Here is a 19,664-nt window from a genome sequence, read left to right as displayed (position 1 = left end):
TACTGACACACAAATCACATTACACCACCATGTACTGACACAGTGATAATGTTATACAACCATGTACTGACACAGTGATAACGTTACACAACCATGTACTGACACAGTGATAACGTTACACAACCATGTACTGACACAGTGATAACGTTANTATGTTATACGAGCATCTACTGACACAGTTCTAACACAATTAGTATGTTATACGAGCATCTACTGACACAGTTCTAACACAATTAGTATGTTATACGAACATCTACTGACACAGCGAGAACGTTAAACGATCATATAATGACGCAGATGGTTGTGTAATGACGACCCCTATTTTCTATCGGACAACAACAATGGGTGATATTTTAGAGTACGAACAAAACTATGCCGCTCTTTACGATACTAAAACATCGGGTACGGACAACAAAGAAATGTGGTATATATACACACGGGGGACATGTAATAACGTATTAACGCAATGACCAGAGTTTATGAGGACCATACCTATTACATTACGGCTAATGCTGGCCTTCTAAATTGGACAGTCTGATAAAAAGTAGGTGAATATATAACATGCAAATGTAGATAAGATAAATATCATAAGAGGAAATATAGAAAGAGCTAGTCTTATTTTTCGTCGTATGATATTGCGCCTTCTCAATGCATTTACTACAAAGTTGTGCCTGCCCAAACAGTGATGTGTTTCATCCGCTTGAATCGATCAAATGTTTTGATTTTGTTAGTTGTCTGAATAAATTGACGTACTTTATAAAGAAATGGTATGTGTCCCAACGTCTTGATAAGAACCTTTCGCTTATACCGTCGTTTAAAGGAAACACATTGGTCATGCATTTCTTGTTATCGACAGGACTAGGTACGACTCGTTATAAAACAAAACTTACCTCGCCATGCTGACTGGTATGATTTACTTCCTCTTAGCACTTGGGATAACTGTGTACATGTGTTGCCTTTTCAAAATGAATAAATCGATTCAATGTCGGGTATCTAAATATAGACTGTTTGGTTTACCTGTGCTGCCACACATTTGTAATATATGCTTTGCTATGCACGAGTAAATGTGATGCTATATGCGATAACCTAACACTGGCGTCAATGGCATGGGGATTTTAAAAATAATTATAAAACCAATTAAGTGGTAGACATGTAGTTGTTTTCTTTGTTCATATAAACAATTCACCATTCGCTTATCATTACAGACTCAGCTTATCGATAACTCACAATTTAAATCCCGTAACACTACAAGGGTACTGCTTTATTTCGTTAGATAACTCAGCATTTTCCCTGATTGCTTGATGAAGGAAAATGTAAAGTGGTTTTGTAATGTGTGATGCCCTTTATTTGAATTTAATTTTTGTCGATGCAACATATGTTCAGAATCGATAATCTCTGTAATATGATTCTCATTTCTCTCGGCAAATCGCGAGGGAGTACCTCTGACCTCTAACCCTTCCTGGATCACACAGTTCAGTGCACAATCACGTAGAGTCTCGTTTCTTGTATCGTCTTGTATCAAGCTTTGTTCGAAAGAGCACATGCGGTCACTGATTTTCTTTACCGATATATAGTCATGACCAATGGGCCGTTTACACGCCCACTGGTTAAAGTTTCAATTACCCTCAAAAATAATGTCTTTCTAAATATTGCTTTTAGATGACATGGATATGTGTCTTTATATTTTCCTTTGAAACAACACAAAGTTTTGTTGTCTCTTATAATTCTTTATAAAGCTCCTTCATCATATCTCCAAACCCTTTATAATGCCAGTTAAAAAAGAAACTGTGGCAGTCTATCATATATACAACTATATCAAACTTATCAATTTAATTGAAGGACGTTTAAGGTTACATATTCCAATACATCATTGAGGTGACTTAATGTTGTGCAGGGTTTGTTTTCTCAATATTTCAATATTGTTTATCCAATTCTCCTTGTGATGTCCGTCCAGTATCCGTACCAATCAGTTGTTACAAAGAGTACAGTTAGATAAGTATACATTTTACGAAGGGTATTAAACACATGCATTAACAGGCAATCACATCTTGTATAAAAGTAGAACACTGCGAAATAATTGAAAATGTATTTATTTCAATTGGATATATATGACTGTTATTGTAATGCAAGTTATGCTATAAAATCACCAAACGGTCGATGTCTTTGTGATGGTGAATAAATATTTTATATATGAAACAATTTCTGAGTAGATCCTTCGTACTTGTCTTTAGAGGGGAGGACCCTCTGATATACCTGTAAAGAGGCGAAATAACTACTGTTAAACTCACTGTGTTATTGTTCAATATATATGATGTATCGAAAACAAATGTCATTGGCTATTTCTCACGTAATACCTCTTTTGTTTTTCTGCATCACAACTTCTGCTGGTTCAGAATGTAATTGTGATTTACAATCAAAGCCGTTATTTGCGTTTCAAAATTATTTCTTAAACTGAACAATTAAACTTTTTGTAATATATTTCAGTAAATATTTGATATTGATGACTACTTACTTATTTGACAACATTTACTTCTATCAAATATAGCTTACTATGCATAGTCGCAACTTATATTTTTATAATGTGTGTGACTTTGTGTTGATTCAAATGTGTTCCATGTTATGGTGTGTAAATATAAACAACTGGGTCTAAACCACTAACTATGGTAACCTAGCTGACAGTTACATATTAGTTTTAATAACATCAAAATTGGTACCAAGTAACTAACTTCGTTAATGATCTATCAAATAGTCATCTGTAATTATCAAAGAAAATTGGTCTTTTTTCTCGGATGCTTCGTCCTCTATCGCTATCAGCTCCAATATCAATACATAACTGACAGTGTAGTAATATATGTATGCTATTAGTTACTACAGTAACACTTCTCTTCGATAGGACTAAGATCCTGAAGAGTTGTCTGCCCTTAGACCAACTCATAAATGAATGCGGATTTGAGATTTTCTTGAGCATTTAATTCACACTGACTTATAACCAAGCTCACCTCCTGGGACAGTGATCATATTAAATGATAACCAATTCAAGAGATGCTACTGCAGATATATGTTTTATTCATACTGTCGTCTACACAATTTACACAATGGTCATATAAACCCTCTCACTAACTACTCTCAAAAACCCTCTAGAATTAGCTAAATAAATCTAAAAAAGAGATGATATTTGTAATGAATGATTCCTGTGAAACTACTATATACAGTTATAAATGTCTGTAACACGGTTTACAACAACATTCTGTCTAGATGTTAATGTTAATGTTAATAAGCAACCAATCTAAGTATCATAACATATATAATGAAATAATAAAGATAACACGTTTGCGCATGCTTAATTGGTTTAAACATCCACGATAGCCGTCACTAAAACGTATGGTTGTACCATTAAGGAATTCTTTTTCATTGTCTTATAATGTCAAGAAAAACTTAGGCTCTTGACAACATACATTTTTAACACGGAGGATCACGAAGAAATTTTTGACAAGATTATATAAAAAATAATTTTATTTAAACTCCCGTTAAAAAATGAATAATAAAATTTCATTCTATTACTTTAGCTTGAAAGAATGAAAAGAAATTAATTTCTCAACAATACTCGAATAGATAAACCATCTCTACAAGTTCTAACAGGAAATATTCTCAATTTTGTTTCACCAATAAATGTCATGGTTCAGGTGAGTTTTACCCACTTCATTCCTGAGGGAAAACATTTAGAATAAGATGTATATGATGTAAATGAAAACTTGCATATATATAAAATATCTAATACTTGCATGCATACATACACACACAAAATTTCTTGATGTCAATTAGATCTGAAAAATCTCATTTTAAATTGACCTGAATTTGACGTAAAAAAGACTTAGCCTGTATACCGAATCCCAAATAACACTTCTGTTATATTAGTTACCATTTCGTTTTTCCAAATTTTACTAGTCGTCATCTCGGAAACAAGTTAAGGTTTTAAATGCTAGCGCACGCGCTTGACACGATGATAGTTTATGATGTTTTGCCTAATATATTGTAGTATGGTTGGCTAATACAGTTAATCTAACTAATATCAACATATCCGCGCAGCCGTCGCTGAAATTATGTATAATACAAATGAGAATATACCTTAATCAATTACAATAACTTTATTTACTTCGATTTTCACGTTTCTAAACCGTTCAAACGTTTAAAGTGACCATACTGTCATCACACGTTATTCAATACAGCTTGAATGAGTAAACAATATCGATTATTTGAAAATAAACTTCATGGATGAAAAAACAATCACTGCTGAATATAAACTATGCAAACAGTAATAAAAAAAATATATACATTGTAGCCATGTTTCTTCAGCACAGATACCTGCCTGCATACTCTGTTATGAATGGAGACTTTTGCTCGAAATGCAGTGTGTCATGGAGAATACCTAGTTTAATGTTTCATTTTTCCATCCATCTTGAATGTTTCTAGGAAAATATGAACGTATGAGTACATTTTTGACCATATCAATCAAAAGTACAATAAAATGCCGTTAATCAAGACTATGTCCTAATTTTCATCGAGTTGAGATATATCTTATGCTTAAATGAGACGTAATAGAATCAAGGCACGTCTGAATTCATTTTCTTAATCATAATGTATATACAAAATAAATAAAGTTTCATCTTAAAATGAAGAAGAAAATATATTCCAGACACATCATTGATGTTTACATTTGCAAAGTTTTGCTATTGTATCTTCATAGATTTATTTTTCGTACTGGTGACTTTCAAGTTATTACTTAGGATGAACATTTAACATATACTTTTATTTCTTTTTGAGTCCTTGGCAAACACCCTTACGAAGTAGCTCCCCGTTCTCACGGCAAAGCAAAGCCGGCCAGACTAAGAAATCTACAACCGTTCCCGCACGTGTGTAGAACTTGAAGTAGTCCTCGTCAAAGCGGTCGTGTAGGTGTATCTCTTTGAAGAGAAAGATCGGCGGGCTCTGGATGGACATCAACCAGCATAGCTCCACGCACTTTCGGATGTATATTTCCAGATTAGCACCTATCTCGCCTGGCTGTAGTTTTAGATGGATGATTTCAGAATCGAAGAACCTCTGTACATATAAGAGTACATATACGTTACTGGTTTATTTCGTTGAAAGCACAAATCATCGTTTCATCGCGCATTTGATATATATTCATGGGATTTGGAGAAGTAAAACTGTTTGACCAATTACTCATGTAGGAAATAATGATTATGAAATTTGTACCTTGATGACGCCTTCTGCTGAGATGTTACCCGTCAGTTTTCTCACATTTCTTAAATCTTTGGCGTAAATTGGTGGAATCTGTGGTAATTGCTGAAAAAAGCAACATATCTGATGAAAAAGACTTTCAAAAATTGGTAGAAACAAAATGTTAGTGTAAATATTGTCTTGATAGACTGTTGAAATATTTATCGAACTGATACGTACATCTGTTGATTGCTGACACACTGCATCCAGGATATCTTTCCAATGAGTGTCAGCATGTCCTTTGCAGTAGTCGTTTGTAACCTATCGACAAATTGAAACCAAATAAATTCAGATGCAATATATAAGGTGTGCATAATATGATGTAACACTGATCTCACACTTTTTCTCAATACATGTATAAACATATATTACTTAAAATCAAACCCTTGTGTTCCGCAAGAAGAAGAGTAAGCATCTTTTGCTTTATCAGTGAAGCCCGCTATGCAAATCTTTGTCCAATCCACATCTACTTTACGTGCAAAGTAGGGTAGAACATTTAACATTGGAATTACAATGCAGAATAATCAAGTCGACTAAGTAATTTTATCAGTTAATGATGACATAATATTGATTTAATTAACTTCTTTATCCATATTTGGTTAGTACAACTTACGCTAAGAATTTCCAACAGAAAACGTATAGCGCTCTGTTCTGTCATAACTGGCGTTGCCGTCCGTTTATTTTCCAACATTTCCTCAAATGCTTCTGTCCATTCGTTGTCGTACAGTTCGCTGAATTTTTCCGCCAGAGATGTTGGTCGGTTTGGGTCACTCAAATCAGTGATTCCATGATTGCCATCCGTTAGTCTCATCTCAGCTTGTTTGCTGAGCCTGAAATAAAATATTGTATTGCTGTAGAGTTATTACTCAAGCAGTGAGGAAGCACCCATTTAAAAACTTAAATTGATACAGATAGTCACAAAAGTAGTATACCAAAATAGCAATTTTGTTTACCTTGGCCTCATTTGAACTGAATAACAAAAGAATGGAAATCCATGTCGAAATGCTATGTGCAGGAAGTATAAAAGATAATTTCAATATTAATTACTTTCGTTAGACAATCCATACGATCATTATACTTTTAATCATACGTGGTCACAATGTAAAAGATAAACGTGACACCCACCACACCCACACACCTACACACACTCACACACAAACACCTACACACACTCACAAACACACTCCCACACACACACACACACACACACATACACACACTCACACAAACACACACACACACACACTCCCACCCCCACCCCCCACCCCCACANCACACACCCACCCACCCACACACCCACCCACACACACACACTCACACACCCACATACATACACCCACTCACACCCACCCACCTACACCCACTCACACCCACACTCCCACACACCCACACCCACACCCACACATCCACACAAATCCACACACATACACCCACACACTCACCCGCACATACACACACACACCCACACACCCACACACACACACACACACACCTACACACACACACACACACACCTACACCCACCCACACCCACACCCACGCACACACACCTACACACACACACACACCTACACACACACCTACACACACACACACCTACACACACACACACACACACACACACACCTATACACACACACACACACACACACACACACATACACACACACACACACACACTCACACCCACCCTCCTACACACATATGTGATTGCACCTTTAAAATTTGGTTATAGATATAGTATGACTAAAATAAATAACACAGCATCATACAGCTGTTTCCTCTCTCAAGCACTCAGCCACAGGCATTTGTTTCTGTCAATAAAAATAGTCAGGAGCAAACAAAATAACACCCTACTCATGAAATATACCAAAAATTTAATTTTTCGTGTTAAGTACCTTTTGAATATTTTATGAATAAGGTGTTTTTTTCTGGTGACTTTTTTTATTGACAGAAACAAATACCTGTGGACTCGTTGATGCTAAGGGCAAGAAGCATTAGAAATATATGTTTTAAAACTACTGCTGAAACAGAAGGGACACAATAAAAAACTTTACCTGGCACGTTTTGGTGGTTGTGTCATTTTATAATGTTGATGTATTGTGTTAGTATAATCATAATCATCAAATAAACACGACTTGTATCAGTGTTCTGTTAATGCTGAAACATTTGAATGAACTATTTTTTGATGATTATTGCTATAATGTTAAATAGTGTAATACATATATTTCAGTCATATTTTAACAACTAGGGGATACTAATGATATATTGTTTTAATTTCACAAAAATGCATATAAACGAATTGCCAAGAAGCAATACTTGGCTTGCCAAGCTAGGAAACATAATTAATAAAGGTGTATCGATCTAAAAATCAAAATAAAGAAATCGATATGTAAATACACGATATAATAAAGCTCATCTTTATACCTGGTAAGCAGCTCGTCTTTTCGGTTTTTTAACTGTTTGATTTCCTCATCTTTGACTGATATAATTCCCCTCAACTCTCCGAGATCCGTATTCTTTGATAACATATCTGTCTCGTATCTGTCAAACAAAGTTTGATTTTACTGTTTAAATATTACTTATCTAATTCGATAGAGTTAATATTGTGAAGCTTTGAACATCCATATTAAAATGAAGTATACAAGGTTGCGCAACCTCATCGTTAAGTCTTGTGTCCTGTTCTTCATTCTTATATGTTTAACGTACATTTGCCCAATACACGACAAAATACAAACATCAGTTGTTTACTCTTACTTTTAACAAACAAAATCATAAAAACAACACATCTGTACCAGAAAATAGTTATCGTATAGATCATTAGCTATGCATATTGATATCAACAACATCTAGAGGACACATTTGATAGTAAGTGTTAATCGCACAACATGATATAAATCTGATATCAAAAATCACTTATAAAGTATAATAAACATGTGTCATGATCCACGTACCACTGTCAGAGTCTGTAACTAGGTGTTACGAACCTTGTTTTGCGGTATTACTATAGGGTTGAGAAATTATTTCTGAAAACAAAACCCATAACCTGTTGGACTTAAATACTAAGGTTGAAGTAGACGAAATATAAACAACAAAAGTGATCTGAGTGTAATACAGTCAGCAGATAGACCGGGATTACAATCCTTGATTTAAGATTGTTTTACTATCGCCCTTACCCACTGAGCTACATGTATCTAGTCAACGGAGGTTTCCTGGTCAAACTGTGGCATAATGAAATCCTAAACGAAATTGAGGGGAGATAACTCCATCCATGAAAAACTACAGTGCAGTGGGACAGAATTATGCATGTTTGTAGTAATAAGCTTTCACTGATGGATGTCCATATTACAAAACAGAACCTTCTTGAGAAAGGCTTGAGATGAAACTTCAAAAATATTTCAAATTTGCCTCCATACATACGTTGACATTCATTGCTATCCTAACGGATTACGTATGTGTGTGTACCTTTCCTGAAGTGTCTCATTCTCTTGCCTCACGTGCTGTATTGCTTCCTCCCTGTGTGCAACGTCATTTTCCAACTGGCAGATTTCTGTTGTGTAACTGCGAACAGGGCATACATATATAACTTAGTCTTAATGATGTTACGGCATTGGCAAATCTTTTACGAATGTTTTCTTTTTTCTCTCTCTCTATTTCCCCTTCCTTTTTCGTTCCTTTTTATTTTTTTCGTTCTTCCTTTTTTTGTTGGAAAATTTAGATTAGCATAATCTTATTGAGAATTTACAAATGTCTACATTGTTGGATACTGTAATGCTAATTATGATATTTCGGTCTTAATAATTTTACAGATTTTAGGCTTTTGTTAAACAATACATAGCAAAATAATAGTAGCCAGAATTACGGTGTATACACTTTGTATTTATCAAATTACATAGACTGTCTGTAATGATTGTAAAAATGTGAAGACTGAAAAGCTTAAATATCATTCTCCTTCTCCTGAACAACTGCTGCAACATCTTCCAGTTTTTGATTTAGCCGCGATGAATTATCCATTCCCTGTTCATGGCTGGAGATAGAAATAAACACCTTTCCGTATGAATTATTGTCTATATGTGCAGTCGTTTTACCATAATTATAAGTCTTTTGGACATGTGTGATGCAATATTACGTGTGTATGATATTATATTTTGAAGTGCCATTATCCTGGTTACGATCATTCATATCCAAATATATTTTAACGTCTCGTATCCTGTCTTTTAATGATTATTGTATATATAATATATAAATGTTGCTTAACCGGACAACTGGCAAATTTCGTTTGTATAATTTTGAACAAGATAAATATAACTTAGTTTTACTGATGTTCTGGCACCGACAAATGCCCTTTCTTTCTTAAACTGATTTGCATAGTATAAAATTGATATTGCATAGTTATGCGGGAAATATGTCGCAATGTTAAGAATATGTCTGTGATATTTTCGGTCTTAGAAATATCAATTTACATGTGATTATCATTTTGTTGATGGTAGGAGAAATGCAATATATATTATTATATATATATATATGCTTTCTAAATCAACATACTTTAGACAGTCTCTGCTAGTCACTACTATCTTACTTGTTTGAGTGGATCGAAAACCTTAAGTGTTTGCTATGGTATTTTCCTTTTTGTCGTTCAGTTACGACAATATCTGCTTTCCAAGAGTGATAAATATAATAGAAATAACTTGTTTCATAGTGTTGAATAAAAAGTTTCTATTCCTTGTTCATGCATTGTGAAAGAAAGGAACGCTTATCCCTATAAACAATTGTTTATATTTGCAATTTAGGAATTCAAGAGCGATGTGAAATCGGCAATGCGTGCTTTCAAATCTCTGTGCCGTCATTTTGGTTATTGACATAAATATAGAAATACATTTTAAAGATTCGCATTCTCATTGTCAAGTATGTGTTCTGGTGTTAAGCCTTTTAATGTTGAAATCATATAGTTTAAACAACAAAAGTATTCTGCCTTTATCGTATCATTAAAAATGTTCTTAAGATTAACAGAACCAAAAAGACAAAATAGCTAGCGTATGAGTAACAAATAATGCATGCACGAAATATTTCTATTTGTATTTGAAACGTTTTGAATGCTTTCTTACAGATAAAAAAGAGAGCAAATTGTTTGTTACATTTAACATAAATGCATGTTTGCCGTCAGAATGATTTTGTAATTAGATGCGTTAACTGAAAGAAATCAGTAAAGACAACATGTACCCTTATTGAGATACGTTACTCTATAATGATAAAACAATACAAACACAAAAAATATTTATGAAATTTATATCCATTCATAACTGAAATTAATTGCTATCCTTTACAATTTAGCATGTGTAAGTACCTTTCAGAAAGTGTCGCATTCTCCTGCCGCAACTGTAGTATTGTTTCCTCCCTGACTGCGATGTCGTGTTTCAATTGGTGAATTTCTTTTGTGTAACTTTGAACAGAATATCATAACTTCATAACTGTTTTAGTAAATTGGGTCGCAATGGATATTATATATGATTGCAATAACGTGTTATTGACTTCCCTGTGATTTGATTCGGACTTTGAAGAATAACTTTACAGATGAGGGGCGTATGTTTGATATTGTGTATTGAAATTACTCTAACAGGAGTTATGGGCTATATTTTTTATAGAATATAAGTATATATAATATACCAATAATAAATACACAATCATAATAGGAGTTATGTGCTACATTTTTTAAAGAATATATATATAAATATATAATATAACAATATTATATATATACAAAAAGTGTTCGTATTTTAATAAAATGGTTTATAGATCGAAAATACTTAAATGCCACGTACTTTTGTTGTAGTTCATTTTTCTCCTGAATTGTCGTTTTCTCATCTTCCATTTGTTGTTTCAGTTGTGAAAGTACCTCCATTCCTTGCTCATGTCTGGGGGAAAAGGAACGACCGGCCGAATGAATCATAGTATGTAATTACAACTGAGGATTTTAAAGATTAACGTAACACACACACACATATGATGGCACCTTTAAAATTTGGTAATAGAAACAGTGCGCCAAAATAAATTACAATGCATCGATTCATAGGTGATGCAAGGGGCCGAAAAGGTCCAGAATTGTTCAAAGAGATATCATCCGATCTTAAAATTACTTAAGCAAAAGTACGCACAGCTTTAATTTACTGAGCGAATTTCTACAGTAGAATCGACATCAGGAACACATGATAATATATAACATTATAATTAAAATATTTACTTTACTACAGATCTGTTTTCTTTTTTTGTGAAGCTGAAACAAAATGCAATGTATACTTTAAGGAGAACTATTCCAATTTTTACACCAATAGCGAGCAAATCTTTACAAAACAAACAAGAAAATTTGGCGATGTACGTTTTAAACATAACGATAATCTTTATGTTCGAAATTCCGTGTTATAAAGGGTGTAAAGTGTGCGGTTTTAATATATAACCTGAAACAAAGTGACTTTTATTAAAGGTTTTGTCGTTGAATCCAGATTTGGTTTTAATATAAAAACGTCGTGATGTGTGTTAAAAAATTGAAAACCTTACTCTTTGTATACTGTATCATGCTGGTGACTTGTTTCGTTAAGGTAGTGTCGTGTGCAGAGAGACAGTTTGTTTCTCCTGTGACTGGAACTAATTACCTTTTGATCCGTTGATAACACCGAATGCCGGCGATTCTTTCATTTGCATGTGTATTTACTCCTGACTTTTAAGTTGACGTGAAAAGTTTCGCATTTTTCTAGTGAACTATATAACCCCTTGTCAAAACAGTCTCTGTTAGATTTGTTTCAATACTGTCTCAGATGTTGGAAAATTGGAAAACAAGGAATTACGTCCGATTACCATAGATGCAAATCACATTCGATGTATGTTCATGTAAAGAGCGTACATGGAAGGATTTCGAATATGGATCACAAAATTTGTAATTCGGAATCTGTTTCACAAAACAAATCTCAAGAATGATGAAGTATATTGATAATGCGATTTAGTCAATTCATGGCATATTTTGAAACTTAATCTCAATATGTTTCAAAAATACCTCTAGTTTCAAATGAATGTAAATTTATAATACATTCACAATAGTTTATGAATAAAGAACACATATTCTATATATAATATTTATACAGATGTCTCAACCTTTACCCACACAATACTATATGTTCAAATGTATATGTAAAACACATATTCATTGGTCGTATAGTCTTAAAACAGACAATATTTAAGCTTGAAAATAATACGTACTTCTGATGTTTTTGCTCTATTTGTTGGTATTTGGCGACGAACTCCTCATTTTCATGCTTCAGTCGCTTAACATAGTCTTTCAAGTCAGAAGCCTCCTTTCGTTGCCTGATGTAAAGGAAATATGAACTTTATCTTACAGACCTCTCAGCTAAATTATTCAACTACAAAAATCTTAATATATGTTTATAGGTTTTCAATTAAATGAAAAAATACTCTTCTTCACCGTTAGTGTATATATACTTGTAATCTTTGCTGAAATGAAACCTTTGTACGAATAACTAAGATAGATTTAAGACACTGATTATATTCACTTATGTCACAACTACAAATGTAATTATATAAGCACAATAATATCATCACAAATTACGATATGTTCATATAGGTATATCGACCAATTTGTACTTAATAAAAACAAATATATATATATACATTGTATATACGCGATTATATGAAAAATACCTACTCTAAGTAATCCTTACAGATCCCTTCCATGTGTTTTCGGACTTTGTCGGTGATGCCCAGCAGGGAGTCCTGCTTTGTAGCAGTTGACACAGGCTGTAATTGGATTTCATTTACCGACTTGACAGCTTTATCTGCTGCTGAAACCCATGACTCCATGTCATGTATTGACTTTAAACACTCCATCATCTCTTGAAGTTTCCTATTCGATGTAACAGAATGTGTTGAAATATATCATTAACACTGCGTTATTTTTTCAGAAAAAGACAGTTAAGATTATAGCTGGTTCAAAATACTCGCTTTAACAATACTGCGTGTAATTTTCTGGCATTCATATTTGCAAATCAGATTTAAACTAAGCTATTTTCTTCCCATTTAAGACTTTAGTTTCTATCTTATTTTTTTGTATCCATTTGAGGTGACTTACGGGAAAATACCTCCCAAAGTCTGGCTTGTGCTCTTGATAACTTCGGATGATGTCATTTCAGTGGAGGCCTGATGCTCTTCAGACTGTGGTACTGGTCCCTTGGCCTTTCCCTTCTTCCTCTTCTTCTTTTTTGATAGACATGTTTCTTCGTTCCAAGGAGTATTGAACGTGTCAATCATTTTGGAAACCGATAACACTTTGTCTCGAAGTTCTTTGGCATGACAAGTCGCCTCTGTTTCTCTTGCAATGTTCTTTTCCTTAAGCATTCTGTTTTAAAATTATACACACTTTATTTTATTGTATTTAATAACTCAAATTAATAAAGAGATTTTATTAAAGAAAGGTTTGTCAGGCAAGACCTATATAAAATATAAATAAGCTGTTTAAATATTGCCATTAATGTGCATGCAGAAATCAAAAAAAAAATCATCTTGTTGCATAAACGGGACCGCATTGCATGTTAAGCTCCTAATCTATGCATGTCAAGTACTTGTGCATGAATACTCACTCCATATTGCCTACACATCGTTTTAACGATTCTTTGAGGTCAGTCGACAGTATGTTGACTGAAGCTGTTGGGTCATTGTCCCGTTTAGGTTTAGACTTTTTCTTCTGACCTTTTCGAGCTGATGCAAGCGAAGCTTCTATCTCTGTACTCTGATACAGTACTGCCTGCAGCGTAATCCTAACCTCCCTGTTTTAATGTAAAAGTCATGAGTACGTTTCATAAGGGTGAAATTAATGATAGCAATTCAATGTATAACAAATACTCAAGTAAATGTATCAGCACAAAAAAAGGTGCTGAAATCCATGAAAAATATTTACCACATCGACAACAAAGACATGACAATAACACAAAACATACAAAATGCAACGTGATATTCCAATTATTCCACTGAACAAATAATTTTAGGTGTATTCTCCAGAAGTGCAGTTTTATTTTGCAGTGGTGCACTTTACAACCATAAAAATGTTAAATAACCCGCAGGTTGCATTATTTATTTTTATTTGTTTTGTTGTTGCGTAAATCAGACATTTCAAAAGACGAATAACTAATGAAGCAGATATTTCATTTCAAAAATGACATGAGTCGTTTAGAGGTAAGAAATCTGAACGACTCATTCGGATTTTATTACAATAATGAAACTGTGAAATGTTTGCAAAAATAAAATTAAAAAAATAACCTATATCTATGAATTTCCATCCGAACTCGTTTCAATTTTATTCAAACAAACACGTTTTTACAATACTCAATTCCCTACCTTTTTTCTTCTTCAAGAAGAGCCGTCCTTTTCTTTTCTCTGAATAAGAAAAAATCACAGAATCAAGAGTTACTTCGGACAGTCAACTTGATAATTAGTTTAAAAAAAAATGAAATTATCCAATTTATTTAGATTTTCGAACATTTTAAGAGGAACTTTCTTTATTAGAACTGTGACTTTACATTTTAAACATATTTAGAAATGTTGTAAATAAGATGCAAATAAAAAGATAACAATTAAAGAAAAATATTATAACCATATGAAATAACATACATTCCTCTCTAAGATAAGAAAATAATATTATTATAAAATACTCACCTTTCGAGCTCATTTGTGAGTTTTTCAATCATACTGGCAACCCTTTTTATCAAAAAATCAAAAGCTGTTTCATCATACCGGTAAGGTTGTTATTAAAATCCATCATAAATAGTTATTTCGGAAATGGATATTCTATCAACTGGTGATGAATTAGAATCAGAACTGAGGCTTTGTCGAGGTTCTCTCATCAAAATCTCCACCCGAAGGTATTCTACTCATATCACAAATACAGTTTGACTGCATAAGGTGGACTCTTTTGCTGCTACCTTTTAATTGATGTTTCGGTAAATATAACAAAAATATGGATAAAGAATATAAGATCATATTTGGAGCATAAAAAAAAATATACCTCACATTTAAAAATCAACTCGAATCCCCCATGGTATGTTTGTACAATAACACTTATGCTCCTGTGTAGGTGTCACTTGCCGACGCAAAGATTGTTACAGTCAAATGACCGGCTTTACCGGCTTTCGATTGTATTGTCATAATACAACCCCATTTGTTTGTGATGTCATACTATTTAAGGTCACTGAGTGGACATATGTTGGAATGTATAGAATCTCTCACCTCTTTGGGTTGAGATTCCCCCATTTTATCCCCAAGGGGGGGGGGGGGGGGGTTTTTTTTTTTTTTTCNAGCATTGTTGACGTGACGTCATTGTTTTGTTGATGTGACGTCATACAATTGCTATGTATAAGGGAATGTCCCTGTATCAACCCTAGAGTGGGACAAGGATATATCACACCAGTTAAAGTGTGGATACACTTGTCCAGGGTAAAAGAACAATATATTCTTTCCCCACCTTAGGTTTAAGACAGAAAATTCTCTACCTAATGACTAAGATTATCAAATGTCTAGCCCAGAGTCAGACATTTCAAAATCTTACCCCGAGGGTTGATATTTTTCTGTCTTGTTCCTAACTTGGAGAATGATAACTTTTCTCCCACACCAAATATAAAAGTAGTAATTTCATGAATGGCAAATGGGGATTTTATTATTTCAAGCAAATCAAAGTTATTTTCTGTAATCAACTATTGTTGAAGTGACGTCATTGCATTATTGTCCATACTTCAATGCATTGTTAACGTGACTTCATGCAATTGTTATGACGGGGGAATGAGTAAATTTTCATACATATACATTACAATCTTTGACACGAAACATGTCAATTAGTATTTTTTTGATACGGGCTAGTTGCCGTCAGTTTTGATTATTTTTATATCAACGAGTTTGCTGTTTTAATATCTCTAAGAATATATTTTTATTGTCGTGCACGTTAGTCAAATAGTTAGAATGCTTATATTTTTGTTACACTTACGACTTGAAATAGACATCATCGATATGATAAGCTATCAAAATTAATATAGACAATGAAAATTATCATCCTTGTTAATCGATTCATATAAAGTCTTAAACAAGCGATATGTTATAGAAAACTTCTTGAGGTATAGTAAGCTTGTCAAACCTTAATCAGACAAATCAAATTTCATAGGTTAAGGGTAACAAGGTCTGTATTAAACAAAAAAGAGAAGAACAAACTAACTTTGATACAGACTGGTCACTTTCCAACATTTGCTGTGAGGGCATTTCTGGTCGTGTCGTATCACTTGTTATTTCCGACAGGCTTCCTGGCTCGCTGTTGTATCCTACTTCTTGGAGAGCTAAGAGTTGTAATCGTCGATGCTTTGATAAGTAGCTAAACTGTTAAAAATCATAAGCAGAAACAATTATATTTGGTACCACCAATCGCATGTTATCATGCTTAGTGAAGAATAAGATGGAAAGTGTAATGCATTGGGTTGAGCAGTGGGGTACGATTAGCTGGATGGATGTATACTTAGTAATTAATTTGAATATTTTAAGACGTTTATACCTGTATTTGTTTGTTATCGATAAGTCAAAATTAAAAACAGATATGACCTTATAAAAGGTAGACCAAAGATAACTTGGTACATCAATCAGAATAATTTACAGATTGTACATTGAGTGAGACCTATCGTTCACATAAGAAACACCCTACTGGTTTTAACAGTTATATGTTCGCTATTCCAGCAGATTTCGTCAGCAAGTACGGTAAACTCAATTATTTCAGCTGACTCAAAGGTAAGTATATTATCGAATTTCAATAGACTAGTTCATTGCTGAATTTTCGCAATCATGATAAATGCAATGGAAAACTATGTAGAGAGACTCAAAATTTAGCGTAAGATTTAAAACGTGAAAAGGGCTAAAACTAAACCACCGTGTACAATGTTATTGAGTATTTTTAAATGATTCGTGCATAATACATACAACAATATAACACATTTCATTTTTGTTTACAACAACAACAAAAAGAAGCGTTTAAAACTGAATACATTTTAAGAAGTAATTTACTTACATTGCACAAAAGTGTCTTAGCTTGCTTGTACTCCGCACATGTTGATACCGGCCTCCATACTTTGTCTAGCCTTTTGAAATATGGCTTGATATGATCTAAATTCTTTTCGTCTTTCAAGGTCTTTAAAAAGAAATGTAAACATACAAATTTATCAGTGGTTGATATAAAAAAAAAATCTTTCTTTTTTCATTTGGTTTGAAAGATCAATTAAAAAAGGAGTAGACTGATTGTCACAATAATTGTATCAAAAACTGAGAGTAGGAAAAATAAAAAAGCTACAACAAAATCGTTATTTTCTTATCGATTGATTCAAAATATCAATAATCTATTAATACTTCATATCTAGGCTTTTCACTGTAACTTGTGTATTTGTAGATTGTTCATGACGTAATGAAAGAACTAGTTCTGTTTTGCGTATCAAGTTAGATCGGATATATCATTGCTTTTCTCTTAATTGTTTTTTGTTATTTGTTTTTTAAATACTACGCATTTTTGTTTTCATGACGTTAATAAACACTCAAAACCAATCAAACGTCTTTAAGTAACTAAAATGTTATTGTGAAAAGGTATGGGGTCACCTGCCCGACCACTTGGGTTTTCTCCGGATACTCCGGTTTCCTCCCACGTAAAGACCCCCTGCGCGCTAACATCCTGGCCAACAAGAGTAATTAAGATAAATTGAATAACTTGTTACATAATTGTTTTAAAATAAATAATAAAGTTTATGTAATTATGTTATTGTAGAAAATAATCTATTGTCGAAGTATGCAATTAACAATCTTTCCATAAATGGCTGGAATATCAGTGGTTAACTTACCCCTTCAATACATTCACATATGCCCACAAAGTCGTCCTCTGACGATTCCCATGACTTTGCCGTCAATAATGTTTCTTTGAGGGTCTTCACAGTGTAAACTTGTTGTGATTTACCACTGCAAGCCATGGCTACACCTTTCGTTTGTCAGCTTCAGTTATACGTGATTCTGTAAAAGAAAACGGTCGAATTAAACACACTCCTATAATATAAGTTCATTATCATGTGCAGTACTTTAAATTGCAACGATTTTAATCACTTTAACAGTACACGATACTGTTGCATAAAGCATGTTGATTAGGGCAACCGATGTTGATAGTGTGTGCTTATCAGGAAACATCCTATTTCATTTAGAGTATAAAATATCAAAATTTAAACAAAAGCACAGGAAAGGAAGAAAACAACTCTGCAACCACAACATACAGGCACAACATCCTAACAAAAAATAGATACAGTGCAATCAATGTTGTCCCCTTAATGTGTAAAATTTGCCGTAAATACATTGTATGAATTATTACATATTTTTACAAATACATATTATTTAAGAACAAGGAAGGTTGGGCTTAAATCACATATTTTTCAAAGAAGACAAACATTACAGATATATCTTCAGTTCAAAAAGCCCGCGTTATACCTTATTCCGGATGAGCGTCACTTATCCACATGTCGGTAGTATTGAACACCACTGTGCACAATTATGTATTACTGCATCATCTTAATACATGTCATCAAATGCATCCATATGGCAAGAATGCTTTCGTATAACTATTACAATCCTGTGTTGAACATTTCATTATCATAACGCAACCTATTTTACACTAACATACACATATACAGCGGTGAGCTTATCCTATATATAGACTGTGTCATCGTTGCAGCGAATATCGTACATACACTACTGAGGCTCTGGTACGATGCTTTCGATTTCACAATAAATACATATACAGCATCTGTGTAATAGCTTAATACCTTAACTAAATCAGTTTGTACTTTGTAAAGAGATACATACCTCTCCATGCCTCTAAATTATAGCTTATGTTTTTCTGAATGCAATATACATCCTCAATCCAAAGGTAACGTAAATACTCAGAACTCGTGTATTTTTAGAATACGTGGTGTTCACCCTGCGATATCCGCTGGACTCAGCTGACACGGTATGCATTACAGCAAGCACGCTGTACATATCATATACAGTCATATTTATCGTTGATCGTAATTGAATCAATGTCTGCACTAACCAGTTGATAATATTACATGTTTGTAGATAAATACATATTGTATTAATGCCATACCTTTATTGTAATGTAAATATACCGTTAGAAGAGTTTGTAAAATTGAGTACGTCTATATTTACATTGCAACATGCAGGCCTCTTGTAAGCTTGTGCATGTTAAATTCGTTATTCAACGAGAATGCCTTTATGACAATATATATCCTGTTGACGGGAGTGTAAACTGTTTTAACATTTTGTTT

General features: G+C 33.5%; 2 protein-coding genes across 3 annotated transcripts in view; both read right to left on the bottom strand.

Moving 5' to 3' along the window:
- Positions 1-967, bottom strand: part of LOC110452420 — an 18,447-nt gene extending 17,480 nt beyond the window's left edge. Inside the window, exon 1 of the mRNA XM_021500927.1 lies at positions 891-967. Coding sequence (XP_021356602.1) covers positions 891-898 — 8 coding nt within the window. The 5' untranslated portion in view covers positions 899-967. The remainder of the gene's footprint in view (positions 1-890) is intronic.
- Positions 968-3,046: 2,079 nt separating this feature from the next.
- LOC110452418 (kinectin-like) lies at positions 3,047-19,306 on the bottom strand. 2 transcript variants are annotated; one of them, XM_021500925.1, is made up of 19 exons: positions 19,201-19,306; positions 18,195-18,360; positions 17,378-17,497; positions 16,541-16,698; positions 14,995-15,036; positions 14,677-14,715; positions 13,923-14,108; positions 13,415-13,681; positions 12,992-13,189; positions 12,529-12,633; positions 11,519-11,551; positions 11,100-11,192; positions 10,625-10,720; positions 8,746-8,841; positions 7,708-7,824; positions 5,894-6,110; positions 5,461-5,541; positions 5,257-5,346; positions 3,047-5,100 (listed from the first exon to the last, which is right to left on the bottom strand). In XM_021500925.1, the coding sequence occupies exons 2-19, from the start codon at positions 18,318-18,320 to the stop codon at positions 4,807-4,809; spliced, it is 2,358 nt and encodes a 785-aa protein (XP_021356600.1). In that variant the 5' UTR covers positions 18,321-18,360; positions 19,201-19,306; the 3' UTR covers positions 3,047-4,806. The 2 variants fall into 2 exon arrangements, with proteins under 2 accessions (XP_021356600.1, XP_021356601.1); XM_021500926.1 differs by lacking the exon at positions 11,519-11,551.
- Between the last annotated feature and the right edge of the window lie 358 nt (positions 19,307-19,664).

Source organism: Mizuhopecten yessoensis, unplaced genomic scaffold, assembly GCF_002113885.1.
Source record: "Mizuhopecten yessoensis strain PY_sf001 unplaced genomic scaffold, ASM211388v2 scaffold6683, whole genome shotgun sequence".
Lineage (NCBI taxonomy): Eukaryota > Metazoa > Mollusca > Bivalvia > Pectinida > Pectinidae > Mizuhopecten > Mizuhopecten yessoensis.
This window is presented reverse-complemented; position numbering and strand designations above follow the sequence as displayed.

Coding starts and splice junctions, on each gene's coding strand:
- LOC110452418 (XM_021500925.1), bottom strand. CDS start 18,320: ATGGCTTGCAGTGGTAAATCACAACAAGTTTACACTGTGAAGACCCTC. Junction 17,498..18,194: donor TATGTGAATGTATTGAAGGG/GTAAGTTAACCA, acceptor TTCTTTTTAAAG/ACCTTGAAAGACGAAAAGAA. Junction 14,109..14,676: donor CTTCTTGAAGAAGAAAAAAG/GTAGGGAATTGA, acceptor ACATTAAAACAG/GGAGGTTAGGATTACGCTGC.